Source organism: Falco rusticolus, chromosome 7 (assembly GCF_015220075.1).
Source record: "Falco rusticolus isolate bFalRus1 chromosome 7, bFalRus1.pri, whole genome shotgun sequence".
Lineage (NCBI taxonomy): Eukaryota > Metazoa > Chordata > Aves > Falconiformes > Falconidae > Falco > Falco rusticolus.
In genome coordinates this window covers 35,512,939-35,531,279 of record NC_051193.1, presented here as the reverse complement: position 1 = coordinate 35,531,279, position 18,341 = coordinate 35,512,939, and the positions used below count along the sequence as shown (strand labels likewise).

At 39.8% G+C, this 18,341-nt stretch overlaps 1 protein-coding gene across 1 annotated transcript in view; it reads left to right on the top strand.

Moving 5' to 3' along the window:
* TDRD9 (tudor domain containing 9) overlaps positions 1-10,452 on the top strand; it is a 58,650-nt gene extending 48,198 nt beyond the window's left edge. Inside the window, 9 exon segments of the mRNA XM_037393947.1 lie at positions 763-1,023; positions 1,460-1,621; positions 2,638-2,708; positions 3,086-3,195; positions 3,354-3,450; positions 4,143-4,281; positions 5,350-5,459; positions 8,306-8,378; positions 9,655-10,452. Coding sequence (XP_037249844.1) covers positions 763-1,023; positions 1,460-1,621; positions 2,638-2,708; positions 3,086-3,195; positions 3,354-3,450; positions 4,143-4,281; positions 5,350-5,459; positions 8,306-8,378; positions 9,655-9,744 — 1,113 coding nt within the window. The 3' untranslated portion in view covers positions 9,745-10,452.
* Positions 10,453-18,341: the final 7,889 nt, after the last annotated feature.

The following is an 18,341-nucleotide window of genomic DNA, read 5'->3' as shown; positions in this document are numbered from 1 at the left end:
GATATTTTTAAGCTATTTGAAACAGGTGTATCATACTAACTTTATCTGAAGTGTTTAATGATGAGAATGGAAAAGGAAGCAAAAGTATATTTTTTATTTTCTTTATCTCTTTTTAGTATTAAATCTTGACAGGGCTAATTTTGTTTGGTTTTCTTTCTTAATTGAATAAAAAAATAAGTAGAATTACTTTTGGCAAGAAGCTTCCTTTTTTGTGTTTTCTTCACTTGTATTAAAGGGATCTCTTTCTGCTTTAGGCCTAATCTTTTAATTACAAGTTTTAATGACTGGATAGAATCATTCGAAGACAGAATTACAGATAGTGATTGTGGAAAGGGGTTAAATAAGAGCTTAATTACTCTTGCCTGCCAGGAACAGAATAGCTGCAGTGGTCTTGCCAAGTTTTCTGTTACCTTAGTAGAAAAGAACTGTGGATTGTGAAGCCTTTGTCAGAGAAGACACTTCTACACCCCTAAGATTCTAATGTGGATGGTGAACTACTACCAAATTATCTTTTATTTATGCTCTGTTTGCTCTGATTCATTAGCAACTGTATACATTATTGAAGTGATAGATGTAATGTGCAGTTGCATTGGCAGTGACAGAATAGAAATTATGTCAGTAGCTTTAAAGCAGTCGTAGGAATTAACATAAGCCACAGCAATTATTATGAAGTCATTTATAGCTATTAATTCAAACATTCTGAAAAAAAATGATAGATTTTTGGGCTGATTCTCTACTGAGGCTTCCATGGTTTTGCTTTAGGCTTTAGAATTCAAGATGTGCAAGATGCATCCATCTGCAGAATCTCTTGTGCGTGGGCAGTGCTGGACTTCTGCTGCTAACGAGAGATTTGCCTCACTAGTACATGGCTCTAATAATCTAATGAAGGTGAATTCAGTTGTGCATGGTGTTCTGCATGTGGATGTTTTCCATCTTTCAAGGAGTGAAAAGCTTGTGAATATCCAAGATATACTTACTGAAGAATGTTATGCTGAGCTAGCAGAAGAATCAGATGAATCACAGGTATGTATGTATTCAGTAAGCTGCTTCTGCTTTGCTTATACTAATTTATTTCAGCTCAGGCTGTCTGAAGTTCTGAGAAGTTGAGCTGAAGTCTTGACTAGTGCCATGGGATTAAACAAGATTAATACTTGAATGGGACAGTTTATTTGTGTGTGTGTGCATAATTCATAATGAGCTGTTGGCCAAAAGCGTTGCTGGTTTGAGACACCTTTTTTTCCCAGGAGATAATTGCATCAATTGAACTGTGCCACTGTTTTTTGAAACTTGGAAAAAGTGTAACTGCTTCATAGTTTTAACTGTCTTCCCTTTTTATGTTTCACATATCTGAAAGAGAAGAACATTAGGGTTTGTATTTATATGCGAGTATGCATGTTCTTTGTATAGGACCTTTTCTGTAAAATGTTTTTAAATCGGAGCTTTTTCATGGTTTTAACAGTCTTCCATTATTATTATCTTTGAATTGCTCAAGGAATTATTTTTGGACCAAGCAAAGAAAGAAAAGAAAATGCTTGTATCTTCAAGAAAGGAAGAAAAGCGTCAAACTGAAAGGTGGTTAAACTGCTTTTCAGACAGTAAATCTAATGCACCAACCCACAAGGTAACTTGAGTGTTCTTTCTGGTATGTCATTAATTGACCCCGCTTCTCACACTGTTTGAATGGAGATAAAGACTGAAAGGACCTTTAATAACCAAACCATATTTGATGCCTTTTGTAGTACGTTATACTTTCTGTTGGTAGAAAACCATAATGGGACCAGCATAGTGGACTAGTCTGTTGCAGCTTTTAACAGTTTTGAAGTATATCCTAAGAGCTGAGTGAACCAATTACTCTTAATACATTCTAAGGCAGTACTTTGAAACACTGCAGAATAAAGATAAAACTAAACATAATGTTTCCACACATGATAGCCTTCATTATATAAGCTAAGGTAAAAAGTAAGATTACAACCCTATCAATTTCTCCGAAAATTTAAACATGGTTATTACTATACACAGTGTTCCATTCTTCCTCAGCTAGTGATATTCCTAAGCAGATACTGATGATAATGAAACAGTGGATGTTTCTTCCACTGCCAGTTCCAAACTCAGAATTTATTCTTACTTAGGTATTTTCAGATACCTAGTCACTACAAAGCTGGAATATGAAATGTGAAAATGTGTGTCCTGTTCTGCATTCTGATTACAAGTAAAGCCTCATCTACATTATAATTCTTTTCCCATTTCAGACCTCACAGTTTCAACCTTTCAAGCACCTATTCATGCTCAGGAGTAATCCTGTTTAACTGTTGGCTTTTATAAAGTGAGATATTTTCAGCACCTAAAGATCTGCTCATGTAAACAAAAATGACCTGATTTTGTTAGGTCTGAACTTGTGGTTTTTATGCCAGAGAAGAGTCATGAATCTCAAGCACCTGTGAAAATATATTATTTTTTTTTAGGTGTCTCAACAAACAAAGCTTGCATAAAATGGGGGGGGAAAATGCTGATACCAATTTATCAATTCAGTGTTGCTCAATACACGCGGTTTTGGTTTTCATTTTTAAAGGACTTTGATTTGGAGAGGTCCAAGGTGCTGGCTAACTAGAATATCATTTGTTCATTCTCTTTTTGAAGGTAACACTTTTTGGTCCACTCAGTCCTTACGAGGTAGAATGCTATGGTATGACTAGAATATCCCAGCCCAGGTATAAAAAGACTTTTTACTGTGAACTATAGGCATGTTCTCAGCTGTTATTTTTAATAAATAGGCAAAAATGATCCTAGTTATTCTTGCAGATTTTTGCAGAGATTTTATTCGTAGAAAAGACTGAAATAGGCCTGAATTGCATTAATATGCACGCTATTGCTATGAAAAATTTTAAGAATAGTTTTATTAAAGGTAATGTCTTACAGAGAGATTTTATTAACCAACATATACATCTGCTAAATGGTGTTGAGGTAATCTTCACCCAATAACTGCTATCCACTGTGGTTGCATTGTGAATTTGAAATATTTTCTTACATGTTTGTATGGTTTTTTTGTTTTTTAATGTTGAAAATATTTCTTTTGCTTTCTCCTTAGAAGTGGTTTCATACAAAAGAACAGCATAAATTCTGTTGTCATCCATGATGCTCCACAAGATTGCTTTCAGCAGTTGTTGGTTGCTGCTTCTTTATTAACAAATGAGACTGGTAATGCTTAACAGAAATGTTTGGACATTTTGTCTAGACTTGTGGTTTTTGTATGAATAGTTCTATGAGTAAATATGTCACTGTAGTTCTAAGTTACATCTTTTTGAGGTTTCGTTTTCATTAATACTCCTAAGCTTTTTGGGGATTTTTTGTGACAGGATCTGCTGTGTTGTTAGGGGAAGCATCTTTGATGCCTCCTATTCCTGGCCTGCTTGCACTTCTCAGTATGCTGTTTGCTCCTGCTATAGAACTCAGGTATTCATGCATTTTTAGAAGTGGTGTTTTTTTCTTTTTTTTTTTTAGGACCCTCACTAACTGGTGAGGTTTTTTTGCTCTGCTTTCAGCATTCAGTGTATTCTCTTCCTGTTCATGTAATTCTTCTATCTTTTATCAGTTTTAGCATAGTACGTAGCTAAGATAACTTCCTTTCTGTAGTTAAGAATGGGTGCTGCAGCCTCTAGACTCACAACAAGGCAATACAGGTCCTGCTAGTCGTGCTGGAAGCCTAGGCAGGTGAACTGTAGAACTACGCAAGTTTTAAACCTACATGAGGAAAGGAACTTGTGTGATTTTTGTAAAACCACAAGTTCTGGCAGTTGCATTGCTGTTTTTTGAAAAAAAATTCTTGTGTATGTAGACTGTAATTTCAACATAGTGAAGCTTGCTTTCTTTAATTAAACTTTCATTTTGCATATGTATGATTTTTTTCAAGTTTTACAAGTATATGTTTTCATAACCGGAATTTTAGTTTTGTTTAATCACTATATTAAAAAAACTCCAACAACAAAACAGTATGACTAGGTGTGAATACCTCTCAGTTGTTTTAGCTTCTTTAAAACACCTCCATCTTGCTTGGCATGGCTTAGACAAGTTCATTTAGGTCTGTCTTCGTATAAGTTTAGTTTCATCATCTCTAGGTAAGACTGTTTTCTTTCTTTTTTGTATAGGGTTGATAAAAGTGGAAAGCGCTTTACTGGTGTTCTGTGTGGTTTGGGCGGGAGTCAGACTTGTGGGGTTCCACTGCTACCAGAAAATGACATGGAGCTGACATTTGATGTGCATTTTGGAGTGGAAGACATCTTGGAGGTAAAACATGCCTAAGAATTTTTGCTATAGTAGGAATGAAGTAAAATTTGTTGCATCGGAGCTTGTTAACTATTAGAGTGTGGGTTTGGATTTTTTAAGTGTACTGTCTGTTTATAACCTTGGAATCTTATCAGAAAAAAAGTTACCCCCTCCATACACTCTGAACAAAATACAAGGCTATAGCGCAATACATTGTACATTTTTCAAAACAAAAGCTTCGATTTTGCACTAATAGGATGTCAGTACTTGTTTATGTTCTTAGTTATTGCAGGTTTTACTGATCAGCCTAACGTTACTGGTTTGCAGTCTTCATTTTGATTTTACAGGTCTGATAAGTCATCTGTATCAAGCTGCTTCCTTAGAAGCAGATCAAACAAACAAACAATAAAAAACCCTTATTCCTCATTAAAGCCTTTTTGCAGCTTGCAGACAGAGATCTGTCAGAAGGAAGTATGTGTGAGGAAAGCATGTGCTCTGTTACGCAGGACAGTAAACTGTATTTGACCTGTGCTTCACATTGAGATGTGTTTTAGACGGTGAAGGACCTCACATGCCCTGATTAGTTTCTGCGTACAGAGCAGGTATGTTAGGTGATGACCAGTGCTTTCTAGATGCATTTTAAGGACACAGCGAACATGCTGGTGCACATATCTGTGAGCTGTTGTTTTCTGAAAGCAGTGACTTGTGTGGGTGATGTCTAAATTCACGACACCTTAGCCAGAATGGTAACTCCAAGCTGTTGTGCATGTGAAAATTACGGACAGATAGAGAAAAATCCTTAAAACTTTTACAGAAGGAATTCTGTGTTCAAAATATCCAGGCAAGTGGTAGCCTGTATGTTTTATGGCCTATCTGAGTAACCTTTGAAGACTGTGATATCAAGTGGCTGAATGTTAATGTCTTTGACCAGCAGAGATGCATCTGGAGCAAGAAGTGTTTCTAAAGCTTCAGATGTTTTTGCTTATGTCAATAACATTCCAGTTGAAGCTCAGTGCTATGGGTGCAACAACCAACTCAAAATAGTGCTGGTATAGAGTGCATTATATTTAGTTACTGGTATTTTTGCAGATAAATGTCCTGAGGACAGCCATTAATCAGGTGCTTTCTGAATGTGCAGCGCCTTCTGGGCAAGAGAGGATGACACAGCTGCAGGAAAACGTTCGTCAGAAACTTCTATGGTAATAATTTTGTAGAAATAAGATCTTCTGTTTCAGTCTCAGCAAAAACAAATGATTGCTTGAAGCATAGCTCAGATTAGGCTTTGGGGAAGAAATACATGTTCACATTTAATGATGCATTTCATTTACTTTGTTTATTTGTAAAGCGGTATACTCAACTTTAGACTTCATGTGGAAGCACTGGTTCTTCAGGGAAGCCTGATCACTTAAGAGTCATATAACTTCGACTGTAAAACCTGTTCTGCAGGTTCTGAGGTGTATCTTTGCTTCATTCACCCAGGACAAAGCTAATAAAGTCCCATGGCATAAGAGTGCGGAAGGATTTACAGTTCTTTCACCCTGTACATGAAATTTGAATTGTCTGCTGCCTTTCCTTCCTCAACAGACCTGTGTAGCATAGGTGTTGGCCCAGTTAATTGCTGGAACTTCCAGGTTAACTAATGAATTGGAGTAGAGCCACCAGCCTCTTTTTCCAGCAGGCCTCTTGTAACTGAAGCAGTGGTTCTGAAAAGACGAGTGAGTCAGTGCAGATAGTCCTGATGAAGTGTTTGGGGGAGCTAGTTCAATGAAGTATCCCATGTAACAGCTCCTTCTAATGTCTGCCACTGCTGAGCATGCTTGTTTGTAAACATAGTGTGCATTTCAGTGCTGTCTGTATCATCGGTAGACTCTTTTCATCCTTACCTGGCTGTGTACCGAACAGATTTAAATAAGCTGTGGCTCAGCTATGAATTAAGTTATGTTATGCCCTCCAGGATTGGCCTCCTCTCTGAAATACGGCCCTTTTTTGCCAGCAGAGCTTTTCTAAAGTAACTGTATGCCAGAGTGGGGCAGCTCCTCATGTTGATAAAGATCAGAAGCTTTTAAGCTTAGCTGCCCTTACCCTAGGTTATCAAAATGATTGTCAGAGTAGCTGTTTATGCTGAGTTTTCAGGTTGTTCTTGTTTTTGAATGTACTCACTCAGTTGACTTTTCTTTTTTTTTCTTTCCATCTGTGAAAAAGCTTACATGGTCTTTAGTTGAAAGCAAGTACCCATATTTCTTATTTCCAAAACTTATAAGAAAGTACTGTGGTGCATTTTCTAGTGAATTAACAAGTGTAGGGGGAGTCAGCCTTACCTTTGAGGCAGTGGAAGTGAAATTAAAAGAGCGTAAGGAAATGCTAGAAGATGTGGAGCTATATGTTAGCTGACCAGCAGACATGTTGGATATGACAAGGGAACAAGATGATTATTTTTGGGGGTGTTACACTGTGTGTGCTGCCAGTGGGTCAGCTGCTTTTCTCTCTGAGTCATGGCAGCTTCAAGCCAGCTCTTGCAGTGGCTTATGGGTGCCTCCAGAAAGTGGTACAGTTTCGTAAAGGCTGTGACGCAGATGCATCACAGATGCAGAGATGCACGCTGCTTGTGCTGTCAGCTTAAGGGGCACCAGTGCAGGCTGCTGGTAAACTGTTCGCCACTAATGTCTGCAAAACTCCTGGTAAAATGCCAGCTGCTGAGTGTACCACTGATGCAATATTTAATTTCCTGTTTGTGTCCAAGTACCTCAGGCCAGTTGGTGTCTGCATTGCCTTTGGACACTGCCATGTATTACCATGTTTAGACTTCAAAGCTGAATTAAGTTTGCTTGCGTGATTCATGTGGAAACAAGTGTATGGAGAAGTCAAGAAAAGTGGATAGGCAGAAAGAAACAAAACCTCTCGGAAGGTGACTGTGACAATAGTAGGAGCTTGTGCTTGGACATCAACGCTTACATGCTAGATTGAAGGCACAAAAATGTCACTGCTCCTTCTTTAGACATGTGGATGCTTGCGACTGGTTTGGGCACCTATTGTAGGTTGATTGTTCAGACGTTTACAGCCAGTCGGGAACGGAAGGAGCAGCCTGTGCAGGCCCTCAGTGTGTGTTCCCCAGCGGCGTGTTCCCCAGTTCAGTCAGTGCTGACTGCCTGACTCAAGTCATTCTCAACATTCTGGGCTTTTTTTCCTTTAGGGTTTTATACGTTTCTGTGGTAGCATTTTCTCTCTTTGAATCTTTGTACTTTCACTGATTCTGTTCCAGTAATCCTGTGGCTACTTTTTCTAATGTTTTAATTTTATCTTATTTTATATTTTTTACCTTTTTGCATGAAGAGACAATCTGATTACTGTCATGGTGTCTTCTTTTCATTTGTGTAAGATCTTTATTCGTTTTGAATATTTTTTCTGATTGTACTTTTTTTTTGTCTTGGAAAAATGCTAACCTTTTATTAATAAAGAGTATGTAGGTAAAAATTTAGCCTGGACAGTCTTCGTAACTTTTTCCTATTTTTCGAAAGGTAGTTGTACTTACAATGTCACCACTGCTTAAGACTAAAATCACTGTTTGAAAAACACATTTAGACAGAATTAATTAAAGTCTACTACTGTTGTACATGGCACAGCTTGAGGAAGTAACTAGAGCAGACAGGCAATCTATGGTAATTGAGTTGTCATGCAAAACAAAATATCCTAAAAATAGCTGGATTATACTTCCTAGTGAATAAGCATGCGTAAGACTTGCAGAATAAATGGCAGTTGCAAATTCTAGTACTTTGTGAATTAAAAACAAATAAATCATTGTTTTCTTTAAAAGAAAATACATACTGATACACTTAATGTCCCTATGAAAATTTGGGTTTTGACTTTTTACGCTAGAGGGGCAAAGTACAGAGAAGTGAACAAATCAAACTGGACTAACAAGGAAATGTAAGATTCCCTTCAGCACAGACACCTTGTAAATGCCTAATTGTATCTAATATAAAAATTCCTTTTTATAATTAATTAAATACAAGTTTTATTTCTTAAGGCTGGTTTTGTGTAATTTCAGTTTAATTTGCAAATCAAAACCTCGGGATGTAATTGTTCCTACGTCATATGAGAAGCCATTTGCATGGAATCAGGTAAGGGTATAAAGATAATTGGTTTTTTCCTTAAGAAGAGTAGTTGGAGTACCCCAGTACAGTTAAGAGTGGTCAAAGGGACAGTTTCCTTTGGAAGGGTGTCATTTTTGAGTATTAAACTGAAAAATACTGAAAGCACTGTAGAGTTGAATTTTTAAGGTATAAGAACTGTTGTGTATACATCAGTCTCTATTGATACCCTATTTTTGTATTTCACTTGTTTGTGTATCCATATACATACACGATAACTTTGTGTATACAAATACTTAGCCTTTTCAAACAGAACATTTCAGGTTTTTTAAGTTGAGAGAGGTTGTAAAGGCAACTTTACGTTTGTTGGAAGTTAAAATTTTGTATTCTTTCTGTTCAGCAACCATGGCCTAACAGAAGAAGATGGATAAGTTTTTCTTGTTTGGGATTTGTCTGAATGCAGTGCATTTTAGTTTTGTTTTGGGTTGCTGTGCTTTCAGGTGGCTTTTCCCTTTTAAGCAGGTAGAAATATGGCTTGCTTTAGAATGCATGTGGTGGGATCAGATTAGGAGGGCAGTTTTCTCAAAACCCTACTTGGTTTGAGATCTTGCCTTTCTTTCTGGAAGGGCCTCTGCAGGCCACTAGATTTCCTGATGAACAAGTGCATTGTCTTAATTAAAAAAGAGGCATGGATTTATTGAGTGCAGGAGTAAGATTTCTGCACGCACCCTCCCTGTGTCTGTCCCACTCTGAGGCACATGAATGAGGGAGTTACGTCTCTCCTGTTGAAAAGATTGACAACAGTGACCAAGTACACAAGTGCACTTACTTCTTCTAGTAGTCGTTCACTGAGGGCTTAGTTCTTGTGACATACTTTGAGTTAAGGCAGTAATTATTTCTGTTTCCATATTTCAAATTCAGTTATCCCTGGTATTATGAAGATAATCTCCTATACAGTTATACTGGTGTTTAGCTTTTATTACAAGTTAATAATATAGGCCTTGGATCAGGATTTTCCCAGCTGCCTCTGAAGTCTGAAGAATCTCAGGACATCTTTCTTACATCATCACATAAAATATTACCTATAATGCTTTGGAATTGATTGTGGTATATTATTCTGACTCGGGCAAACAGTGAGATACAGTATTTTATAGTACTGGCTCTTATGTTGAAACGTGTGGCACGGATTTAAAATTCCTGCATGGTTTGAAACTGTCAAAACTTTTGAAGACTCTTTTCCTTAATGTTATATAGGAAGTCATTATTAAGAATGCATTCTGACTTTCATCTTGCTTCTTTTGATTAGGTGGATTCTCAGTGTATTATTGACAAGTCTGAAAAGCAGCATGAGAGAATAAATTATCAGCTACATAAGCTTGTTAAGTTGAATGTTTAAGTATTTCTAGAAGTCTTTCAGAGGACAAGGTATTACAACTAGTCTAAAAACTACTTCTGTCTTCTATATAACCTTTGGATGCTTGTTTTACAAAACTGTTCCTTAAGATAGCATGAAGTGGGCTAAAACACAGTTTGGAGTATGTTAATTGTTGGTTTTTTTTTTTAACAGTTAAGGTTTGCTGACCTAGAGCAGACAAGTTCATTCATAAAACAAACTGATGTTAAAGCTGGATGCAGTTTTCTTGTTAATAATACTTCCGAGCAGATTTCTCACAAGGTATGTGAAAGACAAAGTAAATCTAGATGTAGCTGTTCATTTTCCATCTAAAAGCTCATAAGCCATGGGCATGGTCTTTTTGTCTTCAGCAGCAAGTTGCATTTTCCCATTTTTTTGTTGTTAATTTTTTTAAAAGCCATACTACAAAGGTGTTTGGGGTTTTTCTTAACAGAAACCTGGAAGTCAGAGGAAACTGATGATCTGAGTTATATTCTGATCCAAACTAAACCTTCCTATACTGGATACAATTTTTCCATTAATGTTTCATACAGCAAAATGTAACATATGTTTTCTTTTCCTGTATAGCAGAAGGATGTATTCACAAAACCTTTGTTTCATCCTTTCCTCAGATTTTTACCTGTGAGTTCTTCAGTCCTAAAAATTAGGTCAGTGGTTTCAGAAGAAAATGCAAAATTGAAATAAAATGTATTTGTCTCCTCTGTTGTGCGGTCATGCTTAATGAAAGCTAAATCTATTTATTAATGGTATGTGATTGCATTCATGAAATGGATGAATACAAAAATAGTATATGGAAAAGTAGTAGTCTTTTCACTGTTCACTCAGTGATTTGAAGATTACTTAATATCCAGTCATCCTCTGAAGAACGGATGGAATCAATGGTCACCATAAAAAAAGTGGCAGATTTGGGGAAAATAAGGGAATGTTTAAAGTAAGAAATTATTTTAGGCTGTACTGAAACAGAGGGGCAACTAAGTAATAGGCAATTTCAGTAGCTTCATAATAAGCGTTACTTCCTTAGACCCATAATCCTTGTGAATTAGAAAAAAAAATCATAATTCATATAGTGACATAGGTTTAATAGAAAAATGGCATCTCAGTGGCTTAGACAACGGTATTTCTCAGGTATGTTGTATGCAAATCAAGTGTTGCAGTTAAACACCTTTAGGAGCAAATGAAATAGGCAGAATGTCAAATCTTTGCTTGTTAATGATGGGAATTTCTGTAGGCAAAGGTAACTTGGTAATAGCAAAAGGCGTGATATAAATACTGTAACTCACTGTGATTCCTCATAAGCAACACTGAAACTGAGAGTTGAGAGGAATAGAACTGTTTTTCCAAAAACATTTTTCGATTCTCTTGACAGCGCGTCCCGGTGTGTGGGCGCTGCCATCTGCCGGGTTACAGGCGTGCTGCTGCTTCCCGGGAAGGTCTGCTGCGCGTTGTTACGCTTTCAGTACAAAACAGGTGCTCTCTGTAATCGCTCATGTCATAATAAAACCGAAAGGTTTCTACTCTCGTCCTTATGATGAGAGGAGTAAATAATGCTAACTCCACCGCATGCCCAGTAACCCATAACCTGCCCCATGTCAATTGAGAAATGAGAACTGTGTATTAAATCTGAAGAGCTCCCAGTTTTGTCTGGGTACATCATGTGCCTGCAGACGTGATACATGACAAATTATCCTTGAAGGAAATGTTACAAGTTAGCCTTGCTGTGAAATGTTATTTATTGCCCGATGAAAATGTAGTATTAACGTTTTAAAAGCAGCAGTTGTGTTTTGTTGTTTGATTTACCTTTCAACAGCATTGCAAAATCACTTAGACAAGTTTAAGGTAAACAGCTTCAGGATTTCTCCTTTCAAGGTTAAGATTATGGAGCACTGGAGAAAGAAGTATTCTGTAATATAGTAGCATCTTTGCATGGCTATAGGCATAATCCCAGTCGACCTTGTGTGTTCCAGGGGTTACTTCCATAAGAAAAAAGCCATGACTGCTTGTCAAGATTCCTCTTATCTCCAGGTGCTCGCCAACATATAGCAGAATGAGATTTCCCTTACCATGATTTTTTAGTGATTTCCACATTTATGTATTTCTTCCATCACTGAGTCCAAGGTAGAAATATTTGAATCTATAAATGGTCAGGTTAACCCTCTTGAATGTCTGCAGTAGTCATGATATAGTGACAGATTGTACTGGTAGTTGCTTCTCAAGTCTGAAAATGTGTGCATTCGCTATTATTCATGCTTTCCCCTACAGCTGAAATGAAATCAGGTAACAGTTTTAAATCAAAAGCATTTTTTTGCTGTTGCACGTAATTAATTTTGGAATTTACTGCTGCAGGCTGTGCTAGAAACGAAATACACAAATACAAAAAGGAATCAAAACTCCAGGGAGGGCATGTCCTTTGATAGCTTTTAAAATTGAGAAACTCAAACTCCCTACCCTATTGAATTCCAGAACCTGAGAAAATACTCTGAAAGAATACCTTTTTTTTTTTTTTTTTATTTTTTTATCCTTTCTCAGGCATTTCTTTTTGGCAAATAGAAGGCTGGAGAATATTGTTTACATATTGTTTTAAAGTTGCCGTAATAGGTCAGACTAACAATGCCATCTGTGATTGAGACATTCTGAAATCAGCAATAGTAGAATTACATAGCACGGGTGATCACTAATAGAATGAGATGTCATTTAACTAAGTCTAAAGAGTGTTGTTCAGGATATGTAGTCTGTGTTTCTTGCCTTACTCTCTTCTGCTGCCTTGGAACTGCTTGTGTAGGATTCTGCACTTGCAAGGAGGTGGAGGCACAGCTGGTGTAGTCTGCGCTCAGGTCTTCGTAGGAAGCATATGACTTCCAGGGTGCAGTTGTGCTGTGCAAATATAAATATGCTGGGCCAGAAGAATTCCAACTAGAACATGGGGTGTACGCACCTCAGTAGCTGGATGTGACTGGACAAATACATCCTAAAAAAAAAAAATGTAGTTGCTGTGTGATAAGTGACTTCTCATTTCTTCTGTAAATTAGTATCTGGAAAGAACTTCAGTTTATGAATTATTTGAGCCGATGGCAGATTTGGTGAAGACCTCAGATTCTCTTTTGGTTTACTGTTTTTCCTAGATTACTACTTAGATTGGTTACAGCTGGATTAGAACAAGGGAGAGTCACAGAAGATTTTTTTGCTTGCCAGCCTATTAGTTTAGTTTTCAGATCATTAAATAAGAATAAAAAATCATAGAGCATGTGTTTGGAACTACAGTTCAAGAGATGCACTGTATGAACCCTGTGAGTGGAGGAAATTCGAGAAGCCTTAAACGGAGCGATAAATGTGCTGTATCAGTCAGTTTCTCTTTGTGAGGGTATCGCAACAGACAGTGTGTTCTGGTTTCAGCTGGGATAAACTTTCTTCCTAGTAGGTGGTACAGTGCTGTGGTTTGGATTTGGTGTGAGAGTAATGTTGATAACACTGATGGTTTTGTAGTTGTTGCTAGGTAATGTTTATACTAAGTCAAGGACTTCTAGTTTCTCAGACCCTGCCAGCGAGAGGGCTGGAGGGGCACAAAAAATGGGGAGGGGACAGAGGCAGGGCAGCTGACCCAAACTAACCAAAAGGGTATTCCATACCATGGGGTGTCATGCTGAGTATACATAAGCTGAGGCAAGAAGAAGGAAGCAGGGGGACATTCAGAGTTACAGTGTTTGTCTGCCCAGGTACAGGTTATGCATGATGGAGCCCAGCTTCCCAGGAGATGGCTGAGCACCTGCCAACCCATGGGAGGTGGTGCATGAATTCCTTGTTTTGCTTTGCTTGTGTGCACAGCTTTTGCTTTACCTATTGACCTGTCTTTATCTCAAGAGTTTTCTCACTTCATTTTCCTGATTCCCCTATCCTGCTGGGGGGGCAGTGAGTGAGCCAGCTCTGTGGTGCTTAGTTGCTAGCTGGGGTTAAACCATGACACAGTGGTGTAGAATTTGTTGGGCTTGAACAACTTCAGGCTTGGTTCGAAAGCTGTCATTCTTGCCCCAAGAGACAATGATAATACTACTGCCCTTCAATGACAAGAAAATATGTTCATAGTCCCTATACGTTCATATGTTGTTCATGGGAAAGAATGTTCATAATGAGTTCTTTTAAGCTATTACACACACAGTGTTGGGTCAGCCCAAGCCAGCTGATTGCATTCAGCATCAATACTCTTCTTCTTTCTTCAAATAAGTATATTAATTATTCTTTGCCACTGAAATTAAGTCTGTATTTTTCCTGTATCCCTAAATGTTTCAGGGTAAGGTAGTTTCCAGAAAGATAGGTTTTGAGAGAAGAGGGCTGGAAAGACACAAAAGCAAGATCTTTTCTGATCTCAGTGTTAGGAGTTATGTAAAAAACAAAAAAAAACCAAAAAACAAAATAACAACCAAACCAAAACAACAAACAAACAAAACAACAAAAAAACCCACCACCAGAATTCCAGATATCTACAGGCATTTTTCAGGAAGGTTTCTCTTGAAAACAAACAGTGTATAGTTTGGACAGGTGGCAGCAGTGGCAGGAGTACCAGTGTGTTGAAAATGCTCAGATTTCAGTGTCCTCTAGACTTGTATTGAAGAGACTTAGAGGATATTTTGCTAAACATCATCTCTTTTGTTAATACTCAACTGTAGACTATGAAAAAGTACGAGGTAGGAATTACTGGAGAGAGTCCTGCCAAGGGTGACTAAGATCATTAAGGACTGGAGCATCTCTGCTGTGAGAAAAGGCTGAGAGACCTGGGACCTGTTCACGCCTAGAGAAGAGAAGGTTGAAGGGGGATCTTATCAATGTACATGAACTACATGCGGAAGACTGAAGCAAACTCTTTTCAGTGGTGCCTGGTGGAAGGGCGGGAGGCAATGGGCACAACCTAAAACACAGGACGTGCTGCCTGACCATCAGGGAACACTTTTGCACTGTGATGGTGACCACACACTGGCACAGGTTGCCCAGAATGGTTGTGTAGGCTCCAACCCTGGAGGTACTCAAAAGTTGTCTGGGCATGGTCCTGGGCAGCAAGGGGGTTGGAGAAGATGACCCCCAGAGGTGCTTCCAACCTCAACCTGTTTGTGATGCTGTGATGAAGAGGCTTTTCCAAAAGCATGTGTAGACAAGGTTGAAGCCGCCTGTTACCCGTTATCTGAGAGATGAGTGCCTGTAATGAGGGAAATTTGATTTTAAACATGAGAAGGGCTAATGCCTCCAGGAGTTAAATGCCAGTCAAGGACTGGGATAGCTTTGAGGACCAAGAGATCTCAGGACGTGCTTCTGGTTTTATTTTACATAATTTTGTGTGGGCCTGTCCGTAATGAACAAGGGACTGCTGATCCTGTGTCTGTGATGGGTGTTTAAGACTGTCAGTATGTTCTCCAGTTTGTGGTGCACAGTTTACCCTATAGCATCATAATGACCTTTTCTAGTATTTAAATTCTGATCTGTTTGACTAGTATTTATGAAGGTGATGGACTCATCTTCCATGCTGAATGACCTTAGGCCTGCTTTAAAGAATTCATAGTGTAGTTGTCTAGAACATGGAAAAGGGTAAGCAGCAGCAGAAGCAAGCTGGAAGAAGACATTTTCTTTTTCCCTCTGCATACTGCTGGTTCAGACAGCCGCACAGATGATGGTCCAAGGGGGAAAGAGCTGCCTTGCAGAAAGTGCAGAAATGCTGCGGCTTGCTAACTGAAGGTAAGACCTTGCTCTAAAACTGAGATCTGTGGAGTATTTGTATAATTATGGGAAAGAAAACCACCATTGTGTGCAACCAAACAGTGAGGTTTTCAGCGCTGCCCCCCACCCCCACTCCCAGTTTTATTTTATCGGGCAAGGAGCAGCTAGCCTTCACTTAAATGCAGGTGGGGGCAAGGGGAGCGTCTCTGGATAAATTTGTCTGTTGCAGCTCTGGAGATACCTGGGTTGATCCTTGGAACCTCTGAAATATTGAAGTCTTCAACGAGACAGCATGTCCTTAAGGCTCCATTCCCCTGTATAGCTTTCAAACCAACGGCATGCCATGCTGAGGGTTGTGCACATCTGCCACGCTCCTCAAAACGGACTGAACTGAGATACAGGGCTACGTACAAATATCCAAAAGGCCATGTGAGTCCTATAGGATAAATGACAGGATCACAGTTCAAACTATGCAAGTGTCGGCATAGACTGTGACGGGAGTTAGATACTGATTTTGGAAAGTAATTAGCACATTTTCAGGGGCATAGTAACGGGGGGCTTTTTGTCTGACTTTAGCCTGTAGAAAGTGATAGAACCGAACAGAAAAATCAAAAACCCATCATCAATATAAAGCTTGATGTGGAGTTTCCTTTCTGTAAAAGGACGTGGAGAAAAGCAGAGGGAACTCCAAAGAGTCTAATAATTGAGAGACCTGAGGCAAAGAGTCTGTATGAGGACAAGAAAGGTATATATAAATCCTCCCAAGGAGTGCTGAGGGAGGAGGCAACCACCAAGGTTATCTGGTGAATCTGTAGAGAGATTGTTCTTTTCTTAGGTGCTGAGCACAGCCACGTGGGCAGGTGTTTCTCACCTCTGAAAGCTAAATACAGAAGCATCAGACACTCAAGTGCCAGAAATGTCTAGTCGGATAGATGCGATGACTTAAATCCCTTGGTGAAAGAGAGGGTATGGTGCTCACTCCTTCTGCTGAGGGAGCTCTTCCATCCCGTGGGACAGGGACAGGACCTCCCAGAGGCCCTGCCTTCAAGGGCAGTGGGTCGCCCTCTTCGTGACTTTACATCCCCACGATGGGGAGGTGCTGGCAGCAGTTCCTTGGCATGCAGAGGAGGTCATGACTCTTGAGCCAGTGGGGTACCCTGGGCCCTTTTCCAAAGGGCAGAAAGCAGAGCTTGGGTGCTGGTGCTCACCACGGGGCTTGCCATCGGACTGGTGAGCAGCAGGCAGGTTGAGGTGAGTGGGGCAGGAATGCCTTCCTGAAGGGTTATGGCCTTCACTCCTTCTCCCAAGTCACCAAGGACTCCCTCCCGGTGAGTCCCCTGGGGACAGAGAGAAGTGGGGTTGTTCAGGGGAAGGAGGGAGGCAACAGTATGCTCCAAATGCAGGTGTCTGTTTCCTCTTATCCTCTACAAAGGGCAGAGTCTACTTTCTCTTCCAAAGAACTGTAGTCGAAACTTTTCTCGTGGTTGGATGAGTTCATGTCCTTTTCATGCAACACTTAGGAAACCTGGCTCCTCTCTCCTTGCCAGTCAGAGCGATGAGCCCCAGGTATTACACAAACGCACCACTGTGGTGGTTTTCTTTTTCCTCCTGTATTTGGTAGTCATGCACTCCATGGAGCGTTTTTCAGTCTTTTCAGCAATCTTTTAAAATCATTTCTCTCAATTTGTTTTCTTCCTAAACGGAGACTAAAACACCCGGGGGTGACTTTTTCCCTGGATGCTTGTGTTTCAAAAAGGAACAGTACAGCTGTCAGCGATATTTCAACACTTGCATAACTCTTTTTTTTTTTTTTCTCCTGGTTTTCTGGGTTTGGTGTTGTTTGGTTTAGTTGGGGTTTTTTTTGGTCTCGTAGTGAAATATCAGACTGCATAATAGCGAAGTGAACAGCACAGAGGATGCATATCTATCTATCTCTGGGGCTTTTTTTGTCTAACTTTTTAATAAACACAGGAAGCCCAAATTTAAAGGACAGGAAAATAGGTAAGATTGGATTAGAACTCTTGATACACACAGTATCTTCCACAGCACGCATTTCAAGAGATTCCAGAAAATAGCTGTAGGGAGTCCCTCTGCTTTCTCTAGTTTAAAATGTTAGCGCTCTCTTGAACTAGTTCTATTCAGTCTGGGTAGCAGTCATGGGCAAACAGACTCCTCCTGCCCAGTCACCAGTTAGGCTGGGGATTGAACAGGCACACTTTGAACCTGACTATTTTACATGTTCTCTATGGAATAGATAATTTCTTGGGGTTTTTATTTTTGTGAGGGGGGTGTTTGTTATTTTTTGTTGTTTTTTTTTTAATGAGAGTAAGGAGGTAGAAAATACACTGGGAAAAAAACAAGCTGCTCCCCCTCACTGTCACCTCTGTTTTCACAGGATTGCCACGAATGCAGCAAGAAAACTGCAGGAGGAGCGAGGTAAGGGCCAGTGTGGCTGGGTTGGCCCCGTGTGGTGTCCCCCTGGGGGTCTGCACATCCCTGATCAGATTTTGGGGGCACAGAGTCATTGGGGAGCCCCGTCACACTCTGCTCAAGCATCAGGCTTGGTGTCCGTGGTGGGGACAAGTGGCTGTCCCCATCCTCCTTAGTGGGACAGAGGCATCTTGGTCTCATAACTGCTGCCTGGGACGTGAGCATGGCAGCAGTGTTAGTGGGGGATGACAGCCCCCCCTGCCCCCCCCAGTCATGCCTGCTCTTGCCCCACTCTGCCTTTAGGGGTCCAGGTTGATGCTGTTGTCCTGGAGTCACCGTACCCCAGCATCCGCGAAGCAGCTGCCCACATCCCCATCAGCAAGGTGAGCCTGGGGGCAGGACCATGCGAGCTGTGATCGGGAGCATCACATGGGGCAGTGCTGGGGGTACAC